The sequence below is a fragment of the Alligator sinensis genome, unplaced genomic scaffold (assembly GCF_000455745.1).
Source record: "Alligator sinensis unplaced genomic scaffold, ASM45574v1 scaffold607_1, whole genome shotgun sequence".
NCBI classification, from domain to species: domain Eukaryota; kingdom Metazoa; phylum Chordata; order Crocodylia; family Alligatoridae; genus Alligator; species Alligator sinensis.
In genome coordinates this window covers 1,887,787-1,911,884 of record NW_005841935.1, presented here as the reverse complement: position 1 = coordinate 1,911,884, position 24,098 = coordinate 1,887,787, and the positions used below count along the sequence as shown (strand labels likewise).

The 24,098-nt window shown below is 42.7% G+C and overlaps 1 protein-coding gene across 3 annotated transcripts in view; it reads right to left on the bottom strand.

Moving 5' to 3' along the window:
- GAK (cyclin G associated kinase) overlaps positions 1–24,098 on the bottom strand; it is a 95,418-nt gene that overhangs the window by 23,493 nt on the left and 47,827 nt on the right. For 2 of the 3 annotated variants that reach the window (XM_006019689.3, XM_025199064.1), the window contains exons 16-21: positions 22,591–22,708; positions 14,377–14,456; positions 13,593–13,786; positions 11,904–12,062; positions 10,169–10,651; positions 4,555–4,725 (exon numbers count right to left, since the gene is read on the bottom strand). In XM_006019689.3, the coding sequence (XP_006019751.2) occupies positions 4,555–4,725; positions 10,169–10,651; positions 11,904–12,062; positions 13,593–13,786; positions 14,377–14,456; positions 22,591–22,708 (1,205 nt within the window). The remainder of the gene's footprint in view (positions 1–4,554; positions 4,726–10,168; positions 10,652–11,903; positions 12,063–13,592; positions 13,787–14,376; positions 14,457–22,590; positions 22,709–24,098) is intronic. The other variant, XM_025199063.1, reaches the window with a different exon arrangement.

Below are 24,098 nucleotides of genomic sequence, written 5' to 3'. Positions count from 1 at the left end.
CACAACAGCTTTGTGTTATCCAGCAATAAATAGCTCAGCTGGGCATTTACTACTGGGCATTATATTTTTGTGAAGAAATACGTTGTTGTGCAACTTCCTTTTAAACAGAAAAAATAATCTTCATTGCTCAGTACTGACCAAGCTGTGTGTCCCTGTACTAATTCATGAACTCTACTTTCAGATGTGATTATTGTATTTACTTGCATACTATTCACCTTTTCCCCAAAAGTTAGCCACCCAAAAAATCAGGGTGCATGTTTAAGTAAGGAGGCCGATTTCCACACCAGAAGGGGCATGGGGTGCTGGAATGGCTGCCAGGGCTGGACTGCTTTCTCAGCACAGGCAGGAAACTTCGTGACACACTTCTTTCCAGCTCAAGCTTTACTTTGACATCAGCTTTTGGCTGCTCTGTAGCAGCTGTGACAATTTAGCAGTGGCTGTGACAGGGTTAAATCCCCAGCTTTGGAGCTGGAAGGAGAGGATGAATGATGCATGCAGTCATGAGCATTCAGCCCTGGAGAGCCCATGGTATGGCAGGGAAGACCGAGGGGAAAAAAGTTGTTTCTTCAGTCTATTTCCTGATACAAGTTACGTGTCTTATTGGGGGGGGAAATGAAAGAAAAACATAAAAATTACATTCCATTTTAGGTCCTCAAATACAGACTCTCAAAATTACTTGGTTCACTCTGAGCCAGTTCGATTCCCCAGCGCCCAGATCAATTCAGCTGGGAGTTGGGGCGGCTCCATGAATCAATGCAGGCCCGGTTCACTCTGGGCAGCAGCAGGGCATAGTTCCCACTCCCAGCGCTGCCATGCCCACATCAGCTCTAGGAACAGAGGCTATGCCCTGCTGCCAGTTGCCCCCTTCCACCCGGAGCGAGCCGTGCCCACATCCCACCCCGCTCAGGTAAGCGGCAGCAGGCCAGAGCCCCACTCCTAGCTCCTGCACCCCCTCCCCAAGTAATGTGCAGCTGAATTTCTCTCTGAAGTTTTTCCAAATTGATTCAGAGCTTTTACTTGGTCTTCCAATTCAATTTGCATTCAGACATTCTGTCCCCAAAATAGGCCAAATCTACTCCAGATCAAATCAGCTACCAAAGCTTTGTACAGCCCTATTGTCTAGTATGATCTTTGAGGAAGTAAAAGCTACTGAGTGCAAGAAAACTGATAACTGCATGTTTGCAACACCTTTGCACACAAACATTTTCTGATGTGTATTTATTAAGCTCCTGTTTAATCAACATGATAAAACTGAGAGCCAAGGAGGACTTAAAAAGCTTCTAGGTATCTCTATTATTGACAGTGACCCAATTTAGGAGTAGGACCCTGCTATGCTGAGCACTGTACAAACATTCATAGCTATAAGTTGGTTCCTATCCCAAATGACTTATACATTTATTTGGAAAGAAGATGCATTAAGTGAAAAAGAAAAAAAAGAGGTACAAAGTAAAAACAATAGGTGGGGGAAGGGGGTGGAAATCAATTTGGTTACGAAGACTAATCCCCTGCCCAACTTGATGAACCTGAGGCACTGCCATTTCCTACCTTTCCCAGGAGAGAATGACCCCAGGTAAACTATCCATCTATTGTTTTATTCATTATCCCCACCCTCTACAGATACCACTAGTTACTATACTTAGCTCCTGTTCTGAAAAATGCAAGCTATCCCCACAAATCCCTAAAACAAAGTGACACTTTCAGAAAGTAGCATCTTTGAAAATTCTATTAAGGGTAAAGACGAATGTAAATTTCACCATGGCATCTTAATGGTGTTTGTGTACAGATGCAAGTTATACCAGAATAAAGGAATGGATAGGTGTCAGCTATCTCTACCTAGCAGGCACACTTAAAGGAAGGGAATACCTAAGCTGTTAGGAACTGCTGCCTAGGAATAGAAGCAGATGGATGAAACTTAACTTGGGAAAAACTCCACCCAGGTTTCTTTTGGAGGTAATTTACCTCTAAACTGGGCCAAGTTACTTAAGTTTACAGCTTTACACAGTGCCTTTTTCTTCCTACTGATTGATTACACCAATGTGACCATTACATGTGTAAATATAAATCAACAGGCAAAATGTTGGGGTAATCAACATACCCTTAAATTAAACTTTAGGGGAAAAAACAAAAAACTGTGTGTGGCCTTTCTTTGTATTTGATATTGCCCAAGGGATGTGGCATAATATTGGTTTTATGTCAAAGAGCAGATTCAGGTTGCTTCAGTCTTGTCAATTATAAAATTTAAAAACAGGAGTAGCCAAGTTCTTTATACAGCTCGTCATGCACAAGAATCAAACTACTTTACAAAAGGTGGCCAAGTACATTAGCCTCATGGCTACAGAAACTGGGACAGAGCTTGAAGTCATTAAATCAAATCAGCCCTGGACCCAGAAACAAAAAACTGAGGTCTTCTGAATTCTGCTCCTTGGACTGGCACCACCTTTAACAGAGATGTTCACATATTTAAAATAGAGTTCACAGTATTTTATATAGGTTTGAACATGATACAGGTATTTACATATTTCAATAATACAGTTTAGTTCAGGATATTGTGCCCAGAGGGGGAGCAAAAGGTTCCTGAGTGGGAGCAGATCAGTGGCAAATCAACAGCACTGCCCTATTTCAGCCACTCTTGCACCACATCCTACATCAGTCATCACCACTGCTTCCCTCACTACGAATTATCATCATGTGGGCCCCCTACTTCAGCCAGTACCATCACTTCTCCTGACACCAATTCCCCTTGCCAAGGAAAATCTGTGGCAATCATCAACGAGGGAAGTGGGGTGGGGGAGAAGGACCATGAGACTGACCAACTTCCCTATAATAGGGCAGAAACCTACAAGATTTGGGAAACGCTGATTTAGTTTATCTGAAGGTGTAACTGCTAGAACATTTTGCAGGGTGGTTAACACAGAATATCATTCAAAAGACTTACTCCCCTCAACCTTCCACACCCCCTTGTTTTTCTGTTTTTTTTTTTAAGCAAAAAATATTTCTATACTGTGGGTAAATATTTCTCATCCTATTCTCTGAAATTATATCTGCATCAAGATTCCAAGCATGTGGGTGCCATCCGTAACAACCAGACCAAAGATTCTTTTTAGCTTTATTTAGCCCATGGGTATTGCGTTCACCTTGTGCCGCAGGCCAGATCTGATCTGGGGGGCTCCCTGTGGGGTACAAAGAAGTGGCAGCAGCTCCAGCTCAGGCCGGAAGCATGTAGCAGTGGCTCTGGCCTCCACCTCATGCCCCATGCTGGAGCTGGAGCTACTGCTGCGTGCCCCATGCCACAGCAGCAGCTCCAGTTCCAGAACAGGGTATGCAACAGGGGCCAGAGGCCAGGGAAATAGGGCTATGAAAACAGGAAAAGTGGATGGAAGTGACTGGGGCTGTGTCAGTCCTTGCTCACCTTGCTGCTGATCACCATCTCTACCAAGGGCCCAAAGGTCCCAGATTCTGCAACCCGTTACTCCCCGCCCAGTCATGTCCCCTCATTACCAGTGGCCTGCCAGTAATTCAGCAAGCTGGATAGAGAGGCTATGCAGGCCATGTTTGACACCCAGTGAATTTCAAGGGTATGGTGGTCTTATTTCTGCAGTCTGAGTTGATTCAGATCTTAAAATTTTTTTAAATGACTTTTTGCATTAAGTAAAGAACCTAAATTCACTAGAGAGAAAAATCTAAATTTGTTACCAAATGTAAGGATCTAAAATTGAGAAATGCTATTAAATTAGTTTCCGGAAGACAAATTACTTTTAACGCTAGTTGAAGAGCCATTAATAGTTAGTATTATAATTCCCCCCTTCCCCCTTACTTGCAATTAATATTATTATGTATTTGTCTTTTGACTATAATTTCAGAAGACAAGGATTTCTTGGGATGTTATCTTTTATTATTCCAACTACACAGTTGGTCCAGAGCTAGACAAAATTTTGACTCTTATAATTTCATAGCAACTCTAAATCTTACAGCCTTGTTTGTCGTATTTACCTACAGCACTTAGATTAAAAAAAAAAATCAGATGGACAAGATGATCTCTAAAGTATTATATAATACATTCTATAACTATTCTTTTGGGACAAAAGCATTGACTCTGAAAGGTTTAAGTATACATTCAGCAAATCAATTGTTTCCTAAATCACTCCTACTTCCTCTCTTATGGTCTTTCAAAGATGCCAAGAACCTCATTAAAAATATAAATATAAATCACATTTACCTTTAGCAATCTAAGCAATTTAATGAAATAGAAAAACACAAAGCTTTGTTTATTCTCTGTCCCATCTCCCACAGAAAAATTAAAATCACAGGATTAGCAGAAGGTTACCAGCGCAAGCAAAACTCCAATACCAAGGCTTAATGAAGTGACATTATATAGGAATCCTCACTACTTGGACATGTGTATTTATACACCAGGAACATGCATCTTATTAAAATTAGCAACCAGATAAGAAGATCTGTTAGTGTCTAATCCACCTCGACTGAGCTGGGAAACAAATACCCCAAACACAGTGAAGTCACAGAAACAGTTATAGAAAACATCAAGAGTGCACTTACCTAAATTTAAGAAGTCTGAACTAGAAGAAGGAGGTGGTGCGCTGTGTGCGGAGGGAAACGTACGGGATGAGGATGCTGCATTTGGATTAAGGAAGTCGCCAAAGAGATCGGGGCCAGTCAGGGTTGGATTTTCAGAACCTGATGACATTTTGAATGGGTCAAACGGATCAGCTAAATGAAAAAGGCAGAAAACAAATTATCCTGATGTCCAACGCTATTACAAATAACTCGCACAGGATAAAAATTAACACCCTTTTAGACAAAGGCAATAAGGTGAGGCCATGGGTGTCAGTTGAAGCTGCCTTTGAGTATTTATTTTCTGGCAACGTTTCAAGTCTGTCCCTGAACCCACGCGCTGGTACTTACATGCTATGGTACTTACATGCTATTACACAGGCAGCTGATTGTATCCAATCACACCTCAAAGAAACTATTATCCCTTTAAATATAAATCCTTACTGACACTGAATGAAGTCAAACACACTGATACTTCTCCCCACATAAACCAGTCCCTCAAATTTATATCACTTATTTCAGAACAGCATTATTTAAGACTAAAACTTCACATTAGGAGGACATTCTAAAAAGAAATCAGTGACAAGACAGCAGCTCCTGATCCTTGAAGACAGAAAATTTGATAGATTGATGCAAAAACTGGAGCAAAAAAACCCAGTTTCTAGTAGGAAGCTTTTTTACTGGTCACTATCAAGAACTAATCAGAACAATATTTATACTCAACACAGGGTTACATGTGGTGGTCTGCAGAAACCGTGGCTCAGGCTTTGCCCCATTACTCCTGCCCTCATGGGTCAAAGCCTCAAGAGCTAAGAGACGCAGGTAGAATCCAGGAGCGATAATCCTGCCCTGATGTCTCTTTATGTAACATGATTATAAATCACACAGGATACTAAAACACTTTACAACACCATAAACCTGGAATCAATGTGCCCATGCATGTGTGTCTACATGTGCATGCATACCAGCCCCCCAGCCACCATTTACTTCAGCACAGACATAGAATTTCCTATATTAAAACAGGTTTAAGACGACAACATGCAAGTTAGTCAATAGAAGCGTTCCTGGAACTGATCAGAGACACCACGCTACTCTTTCCTTCTTTTTCTGAAGCTATAAACTCAAGTACATCAGCATAAGAATTTATTAGCATTTTTCATTTTTATCCTTAGCAGACACAATCAAAGGGTGAGTTGCACTGATTATATTTTTATAGATGCACAGCAATGCAAGAAAATGCTAAAGCTAAATTTGATTTTTTTTCCAGTGACCACAGTAAAATAAACGAACGATAAAGAAAAATAAGTTACACACATTTCAGCAATTGCTTAAGTTACCCTGACTGTAGCATATACTTAAATAGATCAGCATCAGAGGATTCAGCTTTTCATCTCTGTTTTCTGGCTTTTGGGTATTTAAACCAAATGCTTTAATTAATGTCCCATCATCAACATACAACAACACTGACTAACTAACTACTGAAACTGAAAGAATACAGAAATGAAGACTTAACATTACAATAAGGTTGGAGAAATTCTACACTTCACATCAGGAACCTTTCAGTACAGAGGTGCTCAAACCCCAGCCTGCAGGCCAGATCCAGCTTGAAGCCATGCCAGATCTGGCCCACAGGGGTCCCCATGGGTCTGAAAAGTAGGTGACAGGGAGCAGTAGCAGCAATTGCCACTCCCCTGCTGCTAAACTGTGGCAGGAGCTGTGGGGATCCCTACGGGCTAGATAGCATGCTAGATCAGCCCGTAGAGGAAACCCAGGGTCTGACCCAGGCACACAAGGGCTGGCTGGAGGCAACACAGGGCCCAGATCCAGTGGCAGAGGGCTGAGAGAGAGAGTGCAAGGTCCCAATCCAGCAGCACAGGGACAATCCTGGTGCGTGGCATCCCCCAATCTGGCCCATGGCACTAAAAGGTCACCACTGATCTAGTAAATCCTAGTCCTCTTGCTCCTCTTGAAAAAGATGAATGGAACATCTACTACAATAAAGCTGGTTACGAAACTCACCAGCTGGCAACGTTTAGCACAGTCTGATAGTATAGTGTCTGCTCAGCTTGATTTTAATAGACGCTGAATGGCAAAGATCAAGATGTGACAACTAGCCAAAGTCGCATCCAGATACACAGTCAAAGCATTTCAGATGAATAACATCTAGCATCTTTTTAATGCTGTGTTCGTCCTGTGTTAGTGACACTTCCAGGGGATCTTGTCAGAAGGGAGAATGACTAAGCAAGTGCACGATGCACAGTAAGAAGTCAGCCGTTTTTAACCAAAACTCCTCCATACTCTGGAAGAAAGCATCTCTTCTGGCAACATACAAGTTCTAGATGCATAGATCAAGAGAAGCGTAATTTTTTTTTTAAACTTTTGATTCTTTTATACGAGACAGCAAGATTTCATTTTTGGTATTAATATTTTAAGCACAGTAAATTTTGCAAACTAAAGCTGTATTTCCAAATTCTAACTGTATGGAAAAAAGCATCGTCAGTGTCATATTTTTAATAGCTTAAAAAAATAAATGAAGCTCCCTTCCCTGTAAAACTTGAACCCTGTTATAAAGCTATTAAATGGTACAAAGCAACTAATCCAGTCACAGGAAACAGACAACATGTAGTAAAATGTTTTTTACATTGGTAAAAAAAACCAAAACAAACAATGCAAGGAAGGGGGGGGGGGTACCAAGGGCACCCACTGTGGGGCTTAGGTGTCTCCATACTAATGCTAGGAGCACGGGGAACAAGCAGGAGGAACTCACTCCTGATTGCAAACAGACTTCAACCTGGTTGGGTTAACAGAAACCTTGTGGGTAGGGTCCCACCATAGGGTTATAGGCTGTGCAGATGAGACAGGGTGGGGAAAAAGTGCCAAGGAGCATCGCTCTCCATGTTAAGGAGCAATACGCATCTTCAGTAATCAAGATGGAATCAAAAGAGGGGCAAATTGAGGTACTGTGGGTCAGAATACAAAGGGGGTCAGGGGGAAAAGGGACTTGGTAATAGGGGTATTAGACAACCACACCAGGAGGATGAGTTAGACCCAGAATTCTCAAGGCAGCTCTCAGAGGCCGTACACTCAAGAGACATGGTTGTCATGGGTGACCTAAACTACCCTGACATCTCCTGGGAGGAGCAATCAGCTAGATTTGCCCGTTCACATAGGTGAAGGTCCTGTATGCTGGGTAGCAACCTAATGCAGGAGGTATACGGTCCCACTAGGGGAAATGCCCTACTGGACTTAGTGCTTGCTACAGGGGATGACCTGGTGGGTGATCTGCAGATACAGGGTAACCTAGGGGATAGCGACCACCAATTGTTAGAATTCACCATATGGTGAAAGGTGAGAAATAACTAGTAGGACAGAAGTGCTAGACTTCAGAAAGACTAACTGCAATGAGCTCAGATTATTAGTAAGCGAGGCACTGCAGGGCAAGGGTATTGGCGAAATGAGAGTCCAGGAAGGGTGGGCGTACTTCAAAGGAATGATACTTTAGGCACAAAAGGGGACCATCCCCGTGCGCAAAAAGGCTGGCAAGAGCCAATAAACCCTCTTGGCTGACCGGGGAAATCCCAAAGAGCTGGGAAGGAAGGGAGGCATACAGGCTGTGAAAGCAGGGGGTAGCCACCAAGGAGGAGTATACCTGCTTGGCTTGCACTTGCAGAGGATCAGGAAGACCAAAGCAGAAATGGAACTCAGGCTGGCAACAAAAATTAAAGACAACAAAAAGTCCTTCTTTAGGTATATAGGGAGCAAAAACAAGGTGCATGGCAACATAAGACCCCTACAGAACAGACTAGGGCAATTTGTAACAGACAGGAGGGACAAAGCTGAGCTCCTAAATGAGTTCTTTGCATCTGTATTCCTGAACACAGATAAAGATCTCTCTCCTATAGGGGCTATAGACAGGTACAGGAGGGACTCCAACCCACCAATAGTTAGCACTGACCTAGTGAAGGGGCATTTGGAGGGGCTGGACATGTTTAAGTCAGCAGACCCAGATGATCTTCATCCAAAAGGTGCTGAAGGAATTAGCCAGTGTCATAGCAGAACCACTGGCGAGTCCAGAGGACTGGAAAAGGGCCAGCATGGTCCCTATTTTCAAGGGAAGAAAGGATGATCCAGGCAACTATAAGCCAGTTAACCTCACTTCTATCCTTGGGAAACCCTTTGAAAAAATTAAGGATCACATCTGTGGGAGTCCAGTAGGAAAAACAATGCTGAAGGGCAACCTGCATGGCTTCATATCAGGTAGGTCCTGCCTGACTAACCTTTTTTCTTTTTATGACCAGGTCACAAAATGCTTAGATGCAGGAGTTGAGGTATATGTCATCTACTTTTATTTATTACTTAGATTTTAAAAAGGCCTTTGATACAGTGTTGCATCCCATTCTTATAAATAAATTAAGTGGTTGTGACGCAGATTGCTATATGGTCAGGTGGTTGGGGCATGCACAGAGGGTGGTGGTGGACAAGTTGTTTTTGACCTGGAAAAAGGTTGGCAGTGGAGATCCTCAGGGTTCAGTCCTTGGACCAGTGCTGTTCAATATCTTAATCAGTGACTTGGATGAAGGCGTGGAAAGCACTCTGTCCAAATTTGCAGATGACGCCAAATTATGGGGCAAAGTAAATGCACTGGAGGGCAGGGAGCAGATTCAGGCAGATTTGGACAGGTTGGGAATGTGAGCAGAACAGAATAGGATGCAGTTTAACAAAGGTAAGTGCAGAGTGCTACATCCAGGGACAAAGAATCACCAAGACACCTAACAGGCTGGGAGGTGACTTTCTAAGCAGCTCAGCAGCAGAAAGGGATCTCGGTGTCATAGTGGACTCCAAAATGAACATGAGTCAACGTGACGAGTGATAAGCCAACTGCACTCTTATGCATTAGAAGGTGTGTCAAGAACAAGTCTAAGGAGGTACTTCCCCTCTGCCGTATTGGTAAGACCGCAGCTGGAATATTGTGTCCAGTTCTGGGCACCGCACTTCAAGAAGGATGTGGATAACCTTGAGAGGGTCCAGAAGAGGGCTACTCGTATGGTTATGGGCCTACAGGTAAGATCCTACGAGGAGAGATTGAGTGACCTGAATCACTTCAGCCTCCACAAAAAGGTGGAGAGGGGATCTTGTGGCCGTCTACAAATTCTTGGGGGGGGCGGGCGCCACGGCAGCAAGGAACAGGGGATACTCTGTCTACCAGGGCACCCCTTGGGGTTACCAGAACCAAAAATCACCATAAACTGACGGACACCAGATTTAGATTAGACATTAGGAAAAATTTCTTTACAGTGAGGGTTGCCAAAGTCTGGAAATCGACTTCCAACAGAAGAGGTGCTCTCCCCTACCTAGGAGGTCTTTAAAAAGGAGACTAGACAAGCACCTAGCTTGGGTCATCTGACCCCAGTGCTCTTTCCTGCCCACGACAGGGGCTCAGACTCGATCTACTGAGGTCCCTTCTGATCCTAAAAAATAAATAAATAAAATAATCTATGATATCTATGAACAGGCTAAACAAATTCCACTTATAGATTCTGGTGCCAGACTGCCATACATCTATGAGGTGGTAAAAAAAAATGCGTGTTACATTACATACCTGCAGAAGACACCACTGCTGTTGAAGATGTACTCTGGGCACTGACAGAGGGATGAGACTGACTGCTGAAAAAGAAGTCTTCCCCTTGTCCCAGAAGGTCCCCAGTAGGTTCTTCTGAAGCCTGAGGTGTGCCATCCACCAACAAATTGTTCAGTAGGTCTGCATTGCTAGATGAAGAGTTCATCTCTGAGGCAGGAGGATTCTGTTCTTGGGGAACATCAGAGTCTAGCCCCAGTAAATCCACTTTCTCTTCTGGAAGAGATTCTTGCGGTTGGGTAGGGGGAGATTCAAAACTGGCTTCAAAAAGTAAATCTTCTGTTGAAGTGGGTTTTTCTTTTTCTTCAGTTAACACCACCATCCCTTCATTAGGAACTGTAGCAAACTCATCATCCGAAGGCTCACTCTCATCCCTGTCATCAGTTAGTTCCAGATGACTGTCTTTGGATAAGTGGTCCTTGATTCCAGTCTCTGGACCTTTTCCTTCTGACGAAAAAAAAAAGGATGATATTTTTTAAAATAATTTTAAGTGAGCAGAACTCTCCTGCTTGGCCAAGAAATAACTAGGCTCAAATGTGAGAGAGTTAGGGCTTCAAACAAAATTCCTTGCACAAAAGACCAGAAGAGACATAGATGGAAAGGGAACAAACACTAGATAGCCTTGCCTACAAGACACTGGGGAGAAGGGAAAGGACAGACAGGACACACCAACTTCTTTCAATTTTGCCCTATGACTGCTGTTCCTCGACACCTGCCACAAATGCCACCTGAACCATCCACCTCCTTCAGCTGTCAGAGGCATAGACTCCTTTTGCCATAAGCAAACCTAAGGTAGCAGCAAAACTGACTACCAAGAACAGATGGATCAGAAGCATGGCTATAAAGGATAGTCCCCATCATCTACAACATGTATAACCAATAGCACCACACAAAAGTTAAACTTTTCTGTTGGATAAAAGAATGGAGGTGAGATGCTGCAGCCTTGTCTACACTACTGCCAGGTGGCAAACAAGACAGGGCTGTCCAGAAGCTGTCCCTACAGGGCTTTCTGACAGATCCCAACTGGGTAGGCTGTCAGGCAGCCAGCTGCTCTCCCGCTCCTCCGTGGGAAGAGCTGCCAGGGAGGAAGGCTGGCAGGCAAACCAAGCACTCTGGGATAGTGGGGGGTCTCTACACCTGATCACATGCTATATTTATCCCAGAAAGAAAGTGAAGTTGCTGTTCAAAACAGCAATTTGTCATGCATCCAACATGCATGTCAAAACAGTCAGTTAAGCACAAAAAAGCAAAGCATGAACATATGACCAGTTCCTTTTTATAGCATTAGAACAGTTGGTATGGTGGGACAAATATAACACCTGCCAGGGCCCTATGAATGCAACATTTCAGTCCCAGAGTTTTAGACATTGTCTGCTTGCTCCACTCTTAAGACAGCTCCAAAAAAGGCTGAAGAAGAATGACAGACAGACTCTTAGAATCAACATCCATACAGGAAAGAGGAGAGTGCCTTGAATGTCTTATCTGTCACACACAGCAGACCACCATTGCTTTATTTAGTGATCTCAAATGAAGCTGAGCAATCGATTTTTACAAACCTGGAAAGCTCACTTATTTTAAAATGATTATTTTATGATCAAATCTTAAGTAATTAAGATCTATCCTTCGTAAGGGACCTGGGAACAATCTTTGGACAGCAGTTGATGTGTTGTACAGGGAATAAAGAGGTAGCTTTAACTACCTTGCCAGTCCAAAGTGTGGAAGAAGTTATTTGTCTCAGTGCTGCTGCTGTGTGAAGAGTCTGGCTCCGTAGATATGTTTTCTGAAGATTGTTCCAATTTGGATACTTCTGCTTCATATTGTGCTGTTGAACCTGGTTGTCTAGGTAGCTCAGGTTTACCTATTAGGTGGAATTTCAAGCCAAGAATCTCAGACAGACCGCCAACATCAAATTAGCTTAGACCGTGACAAACTTTGCATGCAATATTTGGCAATGGACTCAAGCATCTATGAAGTAACTGTTTGCCTCTAAAGAACAATTCCTCACAGGAATAGCCTCCATAGCAATCAAGAAATAAAATTTAAGTAAGAGATCAAACTTATTCCCATAGAGTTGTGTCTTGGTTTATATTTAAAATTGATTTAAGCCAGCTTAAAGTCAATTTCTTTTTCGTTTTAAGTTATTAGTTAGTTATTAAAGGCATACTGGTACTATACTGAATAGATTAAAAACAGTAAGGAAATTTAACTTACTCAGGGTACAAAGCACAATTCATTCACTCAGTGTTCCTCCTTCCATAATACAACAGCCAAAAAAAATACATCACAGGATAAAGATTTGTTAGTTGCCTGTTAGTTTGTTAGAGCATAAAGAAGGTACTACTGAGAATCACCATCCACGAAGGAGATAAGCAACAACACTGTACCAAGACAGCTGGAGATGCTGTCTTCCAGGTGTCTCACTGACTAATGGCAAACACTGAACTAAAGGGTATTTTATAAAAGTAGTTGGAATGGGCTTAACAGCAGGTACACAGCCTCACATAAAAACAAGGACTCTACACCAACTGGAGGAGTAGGAATGGAACTCAGTTTAAAGTATGGCCATTTCTTCCCTAAATCGGTAAAAAACTGGGTTCATCCTGGGGATTAAGTTAAGTATTTTATGCTCCAACTGACACATATTGGGAAACACATCTGCAAAACTCAGTTTGACCCTAAGTTACATTAGTAAAAACTTAAGGCAATAACTAGAGTTCAATATAAAATGTAGGACGTAGCAACAAGGATTAAAATCTCACACAAGCATAGCAAAAATATGCCCATCTAAGAAGAGAAATGAAAAGGGCAGAAGTGACCTTCTTGATTGAGCATGAACGTGAAAAAAAGGCAGATGTAGAATTCTTTAAAAAGAAAAAAAAGCTTCAAAAAAATGCCTACACTACAAATAAAGCCATGTTAGAGGATTTGGCTTTGTTATAACTGCAATACTGGCAAGGCTCTAGTTACAAATCATAGAAATTAAGGGCTGCAAGGGACCTCAAAAGATCATCTGATGGAAGTATGAAATAAATTAAGAAACAAAAAAAACAGCACACAAAAAGAAAGTATAGATAGACCATACTGGACAGAGCTCCTGCAAACGTCAGGAACAAGAAAATTAGGGAACAAAGCAAAGAATAAAAATTTAGAGAGATACCTTGGACAGCAATGGAAATTAACTGAATTAGAAGAAAGAAAAATTAAGCATGACACTCCTAAACTAAAGAAGGTCTTGATAAATATAACATGAGTAAAAAGGGGCCATTTATGTAAAATGCTAGAATCCATTAAAGTGAAGCGATAAAAAAGGAAAAAGCTCAGCCAATTAGTAGAGGGAAAGGAAGTTTTTCCTATGATTAGCAAGGGATAGCTTAGAGGTACACTTTACCAAATTTCGATAAAATCTCTTGTTGTTCCTCCCGGCTGGAGAAAAGGATCTTTGGATTGAGTCCCTTTATGTTCAAGTTATCCCATGGTGCTCGTTCACTACTAGGTCTGTCCTTAGGCTCCACCTCCACTTCCAGATTTACTTGAAATAAGTCAGGGTATTTCTCTTGAATGTCACAAGCATCCAAATCATACCTGTAAAACAAATGTAGGTTAACTGGGTTTCCTAACCCACTTTTAGCTCCTCTTTCCTTGGAGTCTCAGACCAGCAGAGACTCCTTATGCCTGAAGAAGGGCAATTGTGTCCAAAAGCTTGCCAAGAACTTTTTTTCAACTACTCAGTTGGTCAATAAAAGATATCACATCTACTCAAAGTACCTTGCCTGCAAATGTAAGTTAAAGAACTTTCAAAGCAATTAATCAATCAATCAGTCTGTTTAATCCCATTGCCTTCAAAAAAACATTTCAAGTAACTAGCAGTTCTGTGGGATTGATTGGTAAAGCTGAAGTCCAATTGCACTCATGTTTTTCTTCCTCCTAATTTTAAAGGGGTATTTTGTTCGAAGACATTTCACAGGTTATTAAAAGGGGAAAAACACAACATTATCAAGAAGTGTTAATTCAAACAAAGCACAAAGGTTGAACTCATTTTGTTAAAATGAATGCTATTCATTTCCTACTTTAATCAAACGTGTCCCTTCACTATCTAAATCTGGTGTTTGGCACATTAAGTAAATCTGAAAGCAAAACTTTTGCTAGTTTTGTTCAACAGAGCATCAACATACTTAGCAAATTTCACTGTGGTGGCATTTCGGGGCACAAAACCTGTATGGAACTGAATCTGGAACATCTTCATTGAAGCCATCTACAGCAGAAAAAAATACAGGAAAATAAGTGGCTTAAAGCACAGTAAAGTATTTTACATTATTTTTAGTAGACCTTCTACATATTGAACAATGCCCATTTCACTTTCATTTTAACTTTTTCCTGGGTTGACAGGTGCAGATGGGGAGAGAATTGGACCATTTTTATATTTCAAATAAAGTATCTTTGAGGATATAACAGATATGTACAGGACTTGATTCTGATCTCATTTGTGGTAGTATAAATAGGGAACAACTTGATCAAGAGCTGTTGGAGCTCTCAGACCCAATTTTAAAGGGTACAATCCCAAGATGTGTCAAAGCATTTACCAGAATATTAAACACTTGAGAAAACTGTTGCTAGTGCTGAGGAAGAACGGACTAAACAGAGCTAGACAGTTTGTTTTATCCTCATAAAAAGGTAAGACTGCCACAGCTCTAGCATTCAACAAGGATGACCGGGAAAGAAAAAACTCTCCCACACTCCAGTTTGTGCGCCATGCATGTAGCATGCAAGGGGTTCTATCTGCTTCCTCTGCAATCTTTTTCTTGGTCATGTCATACTGGCCAACATAATAGTGGTTTTAAACCAATCCATCTGTCTGTCCAATTTTTACAACTCTTTCTTCTGCTTTACTTTTCCATGCCCAGTTGGCATAGCATAGACTTCAGAAGTTGCTACCACAGAAATGCAGAAAAGATGTCAGTACAGCTTCTTGTAGCGTATGCTGCCAACAGCAGTGATTTGACAAGTCTGATGCACAGAGGCTTAAACTGCAGTGCATCTATGGGGAGCAGACAACTCAACCTCTGTAATGAAGAGTGATATAACAATAGGGTATGGACAAATGTACTTTTCAGCTGCTTTAAAAAAGAGGGAGAACTGCTGGTTGGGAGAACAGAGAACATTATAATCTGTTACGTCTGCATGATCCTGTAGCAGCACCAGTTAGCTAAATCACCCTAAAAACCCCTGAATGAATCGGGGTTCAAGTGGGAACATTTTTACTATAGAATCATGCAGACAAGAGTGGTCAGATAGCTTATATTAGTATCCATCAATATATTTACAATCATTAAGGTCTGTCTATATCGAGGTGGGCAAAATACAATCCCACCAGGCCATTCTATCCAGCCCACAGGACCTATAAAAAGTTTAGAAAAATATTTATCTGCTCCTGGCTGCCTGTCAAAGATGACAGGAGCCAGGAGCAGTAGGACCTAGCAACAGGAAGCAGGAGCCCAGCCCTGTCCCCAGCTATTTCCCTGCCCTCACACTGCTCCAGCACCGTGTGGCTCCTGGCTGCATCTCCTGTGGAGAGAGGTGTCCCACACACACACACACACACACACACACACACACCCCCCACCATACACATACATCACCTCCCCACCTTGCACAGCCATACATGCAGACCCCCATACCCACACATATACACCAGCCACCCCAACCACCCACATCCCCCACATAGCCACCCCCTCCCCATATATTCTCTCCCCCCACACCTCTCACACCTATCCACCCCCCCACAACAGACACACCCACACCCAACATACCCACAGGCTCCCCAGAACATACAAGAGTAAGACTTCATTGTAAGGTATTATATACAATCACCTCTATGTATGCTACAGAAACATATGTAAACCAGTACAAAAATATTTTTTAAATCAAATTAATGAATGTTTTAAATGTTTGCTTTTTAGAGTATCTTTTGGTATTTTCTGGTTCCGAGACGGCAAAACCCCTTGCTGAAAGGAGTACTTTTGGGGGAAAGGGGAGGGACTTCTGGTAGCAAAAGGTTGGGGTTAGGGGGCAGGACTTCCAGTCCCAAGATGGCCACCAGGGGGCAGGGCACCTGTCAAGGGGCAGAGCTACCCAGCTTGCCAAAACTTGTTAAGAGGCCCTCTGCCCAAAATAAACTGCCCACCCCTAGTCTATACCCTTAGTGCTTAGAATGGCACACACTAGCAGCACTAAGGTCTACTCCATCAAGGTGTCTAGGATCAGCCAGCAAGCTTGCTCTGTTACTATATGGAATTACACCAAAATAACTCCCTAGGCTTCAAATAGGACTAACTTGGACATTTGGACCAAGTGACAGCAATATTTACTCTGCATATAACCAGAATAGTGCCTGGGAAATGAAACAGCAATTTACCCCTTTGGATAAGAGATAAAAAAAAAAAAATCATAATTTAAAAACAGGAGTACTTAACATTAACTGACAAACTTGTATTTTTTTTCCCCTCAAAAGTATATTTTTACTACAACAGCATTTGCACCCATGTTGGAGGCCTGAATAAGGGGACCTATACATATGCTTCAGGGGGGAGAAGAGGGGGAGCATTTTAATTAGAGCAGCTATCAGGAGCTGCTCTAATTAAAATGCCTGCAGCCTCTGGTGTATTCAGTGTTCTGTGTTTCAAAGTGGCAGTAGGGATGCTTTAACTAAAGCTTGTTCAATGAGCTTTAAAATGCCCCCACCGCCATTTTGAAATGTGGGGATGCTGAATACATGAGATGCTGCAGCATGCTGGAACATTCCAAGTAGACTGATTGAGTCTGTTCCAATGCATACTAATCAGAATATGTAGCAGCTAGGGGTGCACCGATAGAGATTTTGGGGGGCCAATAACGATAGCTGATTTTTAAGGAGGCATATCAGCCAATACCGATCTGATTTCTGACACAGCTGCATGCAGCTGGTAAGTCAGTTGTGGTGGAAGGGGAGGGGAACGGGGAGTGGGGTGCAGATCAATGCCACCTGCAGTGACGGAGGGGGAAGGGGCAGGCATGGGACAGAACCATGATTCCTGGGGGGAACGGTTCCCACCACTGCTTGCACTCTGAAAGGGCATGGAGGGGCATGTGCCCCCAAATCTGTGCTGGGTGGGGCGGACGGCCTGCAGCTGCGGGCTGGAGCCAGGGTTGCAGCCACTCCAAAATTTTGCCATAGCCCTGTTCCCAGGGCCAACACCACCCACCTGGCACAGTCCCGGCTCTTCTTGGTGCACAGGTGGAAGCGGGGTGTTGAGCTCAGGCTGTGCCAGGTGGGCAGCATCAACGCTGGAAGCAGAGATGCAACAAAATTTGGGGTGGCTGCAGCCCCCTTGGTAGCCCCCACCCCAGCCCAGCCCTCACTAAAAAGAGCTTGGCGCAGCCCTGACTCCAGCCTGCCTGCCCAGATCTGGTGGCACATGTTCCCCCATGCCTTCCCAGGGTGCAAGCAGTGACAGAAGCCCCCCTCCCCCCCACAAGCCATAGCTGTCCCGCACCCTGCCCCGCTCCAGCTGGGCAGCACCTGCCCCTGCCCCCTCCCTCACCGTAGGGGGCATTGATCTGCTCCTCCCCACATCTTTTCTCTCCCCCCTCCCCTTCCACCACAATGGACTTACTAGCTGCATGCAGCTCTCCACACTACTGGGCTCTGTGCCTTGCTGCCTGAGTACTGCACTGCAGCAGCACATGCGTGAGCATTTATTGGCCAAATTATCAGCTGCATCGGGCTGATTTCCGATGCAGCCAATTTTCTTTATATCAGTACCGATCTGATAACGAACCAATGTATCGGTGCACCTCTAGTAGGAGTATATGTAGAAGTGCCCTAAAATTCTATATTGACATACCAACTGGATTTTTTTGGTTCATTTGGAGGTGGGGATTAGTTGCCATAATTTTTCACTAACCAAATACAATGCAGGATTAAAAATTCAAGAAAATATATGCTGTTTTAAAATTGTAGAAAAACTTAATAGGATTGCCAACAACTAGATGGAGAACAAAAGTTAGCCAAAGCTCAGTATTTCTAATTATGCAGTTTCCTCCCTAAATGAGCTGAATTAAAACTATATAGCTGTGATTTCTAGTAGTTACCAGAGAAGATCGTTAAAACAATCCACTGTCCAGGTTAGTGATACTTTATGCATGCTAGAAAAATTAGCCTGAATTAGCCTGTACTTTAAGGAGGTCATGTTACAGGTGCAGGAAGAAGTTACTAAAGTGTAATGGAAGAATGAGAAATGTAGCAGACCAGGCTGGTCTTCAGAAAAAGAAATCCTACCAAAAAAAAACAAAAAAACAAAAACAAAAACAAAAAAAAAAAAACTCAGCAATATTATTAAGAGAGAGTAATAAAAAAAATAATTAAAAAAAATAATTAAAAAAAAAATAATTACACTGCATACAGGGAAAAGTTAGGATGGCCAAGGCATGATTTGAGTTCTTGTGTTCTAACTTGCCAAGGACATTAAAAGGCAATAAAAAGGGATTCTGCAAGTACGCTGTCACAACCCAAGGGTGTGATTTTTGTTTTGTGTGCGCTTTGGCACCACTGAATTATTTTCCCGCCAATTTGTAGCTTTCTTTGCAGTGTGCATTTATTCTTTGCAGCTAAGAAATGCACGTTGCAAGGAGTTCCCGCCATTTGTATTCTAATTCGAGCCCCATTATTGGCTTGCGTTAAATTATTCACGCGTGGCAGCTAGCGATTGGCTTGCTAGCCGTATAAAAGGCTTGAGTGGTTTCCGCCCAAGCTGGAGGACTCCACGAACACCAGGAGGAGGAGACTTCACGCCTTGTGAAGATCTCTAAGCGCTGCGGAGCCTATTGGACCCAGCGTATTTCAAGCAGGCAACAGGGGTCTGATCAGCCTCTAGCCTCTCCCCGTCGCCGAGCGCAATCCTCAACGTATCCCTCTTCCCTGCGTGCAAAAAGGATCCACGGAGCTTCGACAGCTCCGTGGGAGTGATCTGAGTACTGTCGGAGTCCTCAAACGAGGATTTAAGCGGAACTTTGCCTGGGAAACTGTCCAGCCTACACCGCGACCATCTTCAGTGCAAGTAAACAATCTTGAATCAACCATTACGCACCCGTGCCTAATTCTAGTGTGTCGCCTGCTTTCTCCGACCCAGCATGCCCGGGCTGCTGGCCACAGCCCGCGCGGCACGAAAAAGGGCCCAGATCGCTCCCGGCCCGCACATACGTAAAGAGTAAGAGTAATACCAAACAAGCCAAGCCATAGGTTCCTTATGGAATGGAGAAGGCAATCTATTATGCATGATGCAGAAAGTGCTGAACCATTTAATGCCTTTTTTTTACTTCCGTTTTCACGAATAAAAGTAGCTACTAAAAGATGAGTACAGTTGGCAGCAAAGACAAGGAAGGAGTCAAACAGTCTAGAATAGAGGCAGAATAGGTTAAGGACTACTTAGAGAAACTAGATATGTTCAAATTGGAAGGGTCATATGGGATGTAGCCAAGGGTACTGAAGGAATTGGTTAATATAACTGCTGAGCCACTGGCTATCCTCTTTGAGAACTCATGGAAGTTGGGTGAAGTCCTGGATTATTGGAAAAGGCCAAATATAGCACCCATGTTTAAGAAAGGGAAGAAGGAGGGATCCTTCATGCTAGTCAGCCTGACCTCAATACCTAGAAAGAACATGAAGCAGGTTCACACCAAAAAATAATAAATTTTAAAAAATTGGGTAACGCTTAGAGGGGAACACGGTAATCAGGAACAGTCAGTATGAATTCACTGACAGCAAGTTATGCCTGACCAACCTGATATCTTTCTGTGACGGAAAGTTGATGGGATCTGTGGATGGGGCAGAGAAGTAGATGTAATACTTTGACTTTAGCAAGGCTTTTGACACCTTTTCCACAACAAATCTCAGGAATAAGATAAGAAAATACAGACTAAAATACTGTAAAGTGCATACATAATTGGTTGGAGCATTATGTTCAACAAGTAGTCATCGGTGGCATCAAGGGAGAGTCCCCACGGGTCTGCCCTGAGTCCAGTATTATTCATCACCTTCATCAATTATATGGATAATGGGATTAAATGTACACTTCACTGAACTTGCTGTCTGCAAATTTTGTGGAGTTGCAGACACTGGAGGGTAGGGCTAGGATCCAAAATTACATGGATAGCCTGGAGAAGTGGTCCTCAAATCAACCAGATGAAAAGCAACAAGGACAAGTGCAAAGTCCTGCCCTTGGGACATAACTGCATACACAAATGCAGACTGAAGAATGACTGGCCAAGCTGCAGAATTGCAGAGGACCTGGGAATTATAGTAGTCCATAAACTGAATGAGACAACATTCCATGCTTGTTGCAATAAAAGCCAATAGCATGCTGAGCTATATTAACAGGAACATCACCTGCAAATCAAGGGAAGTGATTCTTCCACTTCATTTGTCACTGGTGAGGCCTCAGCTGGAGTAGTATGTCCAGTTCTGATCACCACACTTCAGGAAGGAGGTGGACAGATTGGAAAGAGTCTAGCAGTGACAAAAATGAGTAGAGGCCTGAAAAACTTGACTTATGATGGGCTGAAAGAACATGAGTTTTTCAGTAGTCTGTAGAAGAGAAGACTGGGGGGGGAGGGGGGATTTGATAGTTTTCAAATACCTGAAGGGAGGTTACAAATAAGATTTAGAGAGACTTCTCTTTGGCCATAGGTGATAGAACCAGGAGCAGTGGTCTCAAGCTGCAGCAGAGGACATTAAGATTGGAGATTAGAAGGAACTTTCTGACTATAAAAGGGTGGTCAAGCACAAACACACTACCTAAAGAAGCTGTGAACCTTCTACCCCTGAACATTTTCAAGAGCAGGCTAGGCAGACACTAAGCTGGGGACAATTATGCTTTGAGCAGAGGGCTAGGACTAGATGAACCTTCCAGCCCTACTTTCCTATGACTCTAAATTTTCTTGCAAAGTACATTAGGTGTTATGTAGAGGTGTCTGATTAAGTTACTGAAATAAATCTAGGTCTGTTATTTAAGACAAGGGATTCAGATTTGACATCCAAACATGCCTTGGCTTGGGGTTGGATTAGGTTGGAAAAACACTTATGTTCCATGAACACATGGAAAACGTTTTGTGTAAACACAGGGAAAGGTATCAGTCATTAACCTAATATCTGATTCTCATCCCTTCCCCAGAAGGCTAACTTTTTAGTTTTCTAATGCTCTGGTAATTGGCAAGAAATTATCTCTAAGTGAGGCATATAAAACCAAGCTTGGCTTATATATTTTCTCTTTCTGAAACTATCATCTAAGCAAGAATTCTATTCCACACCTAAGAAACCAGAAAGAGAAACTTCACAGGTACTGAACTAAGCATACACTAGAGTAAAACAATAACAACAACTTTGGAAAGTTAACCTCTCCCAGGCTTTTATCCTCTATTTGCCTGCCAAACTAGTGGTTCAAAGCTCTTCATCATTAATTCTTGCTATCTCGTAAATAAGCATTCCAAAAGTTACACTTCATGTTAATACACTTCATTATATTTTAGAGATCTCCCTCGCTCTCTGTTGTCTAGACCTTACTCTGGTTATGCAGCAGCAAAGAAAGATCTTATGAACCCGTGACAAAGTCCTAACAAACTTGGCTTTCATAGCTCACAAAAGTGTTTCTCCCTTTCAACCAAAAAAAGAGCAAAGTACGACAGTGAAAGTCTTGGAAAAATAAATTGAGTTTCTGAAGGCATGATAATACTTTACAGACCTGTAATCTCTCTCTTAGTTAGCCAGTGTTAGACAGGCATTGTTAAAGATACTATTTTAGGGATTTATTCCTGATAATTTGATGCACTAAGAGTAGTCTAATGTATCTTAGACATGAAAAAAATAGTGAAAAGTTGGTGAATTTATTTTGTGGGAAGGGGAGGAGGAGTAAGATAAAGACCTCTGTTAAACATGTACTTCTAAAATAAAAAGTTATGGTAAAACTGCATGGAAAAACTAGGTGGAAGGGCTCCCAGCAACAATACCAGGGATAATGATCTGCTGTTGAAATGCCTACTTAATGAAATTCCTTCTAAACTGTACATCCCTTGACAGGCCCCTGTCCAAGAGTTGCCTTGTGCAGTTACCTTGATGAATTGCCTTGCACAAGACGTGTGTGTGTGTGTGTGTGTGTGTGTGTGTGTGTGTGTGTGTGTTGGGGAGGAGGGGGAAGGGAGATGAGGTCACAAGGAAGGAAGGATCAAATTAATTAAACAATTTAACTTGAAGTTTAATAATCATTAAGTGTTTAACAGTTAGGACAGACAGAGACCATAGCAACAACCTATCTGTAACATGAAAAGCTAGCACATGACATGATTAAGTTTATCATTACCTTTGCTTGGAGTCTGCCTCCTAAGGTTGACCTGGCATGATAGATCACAATGAGAACATCTCCTTGCACTGTTATCCCCAGGGGGATTACTGCTTTGCCATCTTCAGTTTTAAACTCTCTAAAGAAAAACGACAATTTATATTATTTTTGGAAACTTTTGGTTCCTTTATTTTGTTTAGTTTGGTTTCTTTAAGTGATTCTGTCAACTCACAAATATCACTACGTATTTTCCCACAAAAAAAAACTGTCTTCTGAGACTACTGTTTAGTGACAAGAGAGAGTTGCTTCTTCTCTTGGCCTCTTTGGAAAGCTCTCCCCATACACTGCAGCTAGGTGAGCCCCAATTTTTGTCATTATTTTTAACTACTGGAAGCAGGCTAAAAGCCCCAAAATGTCATTGGAGTCTCTCTGAATATCAGTTTGGGACTTCAGGTTATTACAGCACTTTGTTAGTGGTGGTAACTCTCTTCCTGCCAACATCCCAGACTCCTCCCATAAGTACATCAATGACATTTTAGCACTAAAACTGCCAAGACAAGAAATTCTAGTCAATTCAGCATGATCAAGCAATAAAGGAATGCTCCCTAATAAGGCTGCGCAAAGCTTCAGTCCCCGATTCAATTCGGCGGAGATTCAGCCCGATTTAGTGACCGAAACTCCAAATCTGAATCGAATCAGAACTCTCCGAATCAATTCAGAGAGATTCAGCGATTTTGATATAGACACAGCTGTAAATGTTTTTTCTACATACCTCAGGTGGCTCATGAATGCTGTGATGCTGGGATAGAGCATCCCACAGGAGTGTGGGGGGCTCCACAGCGCGCTCGGCAACACTTTTGGTCCACTTCTGGGTCCACTGAGAAGCACGCTGGGGGCGCCCCCCTGCACTCCCATGGCACAGCGACTGGTGCGTCTTAGGTCGGGGGGGGGGTACCTGGGGTCCCCCCACAGCCAAATCGCAGAGCTGGGAGGGCATGGGGGTACCTCCACATGCTCGGCGGTAGTCCTGGAAGTGGACCGGAAGTACTTCCAGTCCACTTCTGGGTGTGCTGCCGAGCATGGGGGGGGCCCCCCTGTACTCTGTGGGACACTCCATGCACCCCAGCATCGCACCGTTCACAAGCTGCGCTGCTACTTCTAGGTAAATAGAAAAAAAAACACTTAAAGTTGTGTCTATGGCTGAAGCGCTAATTCTCCAAGTTCGTATCGAATCTTCAGATTGGGATTTGGCTTCATCCAAAAATCTGGGACAGTGATCTGAATCAACTAATTGAATCACTGTCCCTGATTCAGGCCAAATCTGAATCCAATACAGCCCGTTTTGCACACTCCTACTGCCTAGTTTGTCTACAGTTGGAGTTAAGAAAAAAATTGCAGATATCCTTACACTTCCAGGAGGGTGTGGGGATAACACAGGCATTTTAAACCACGTCAGTATAACCTACTTCAAAACTTGAGATAATGCTTTTTTTTTTTTTTTTTTTTGGAAGGGGGGAAAAAAAACACTC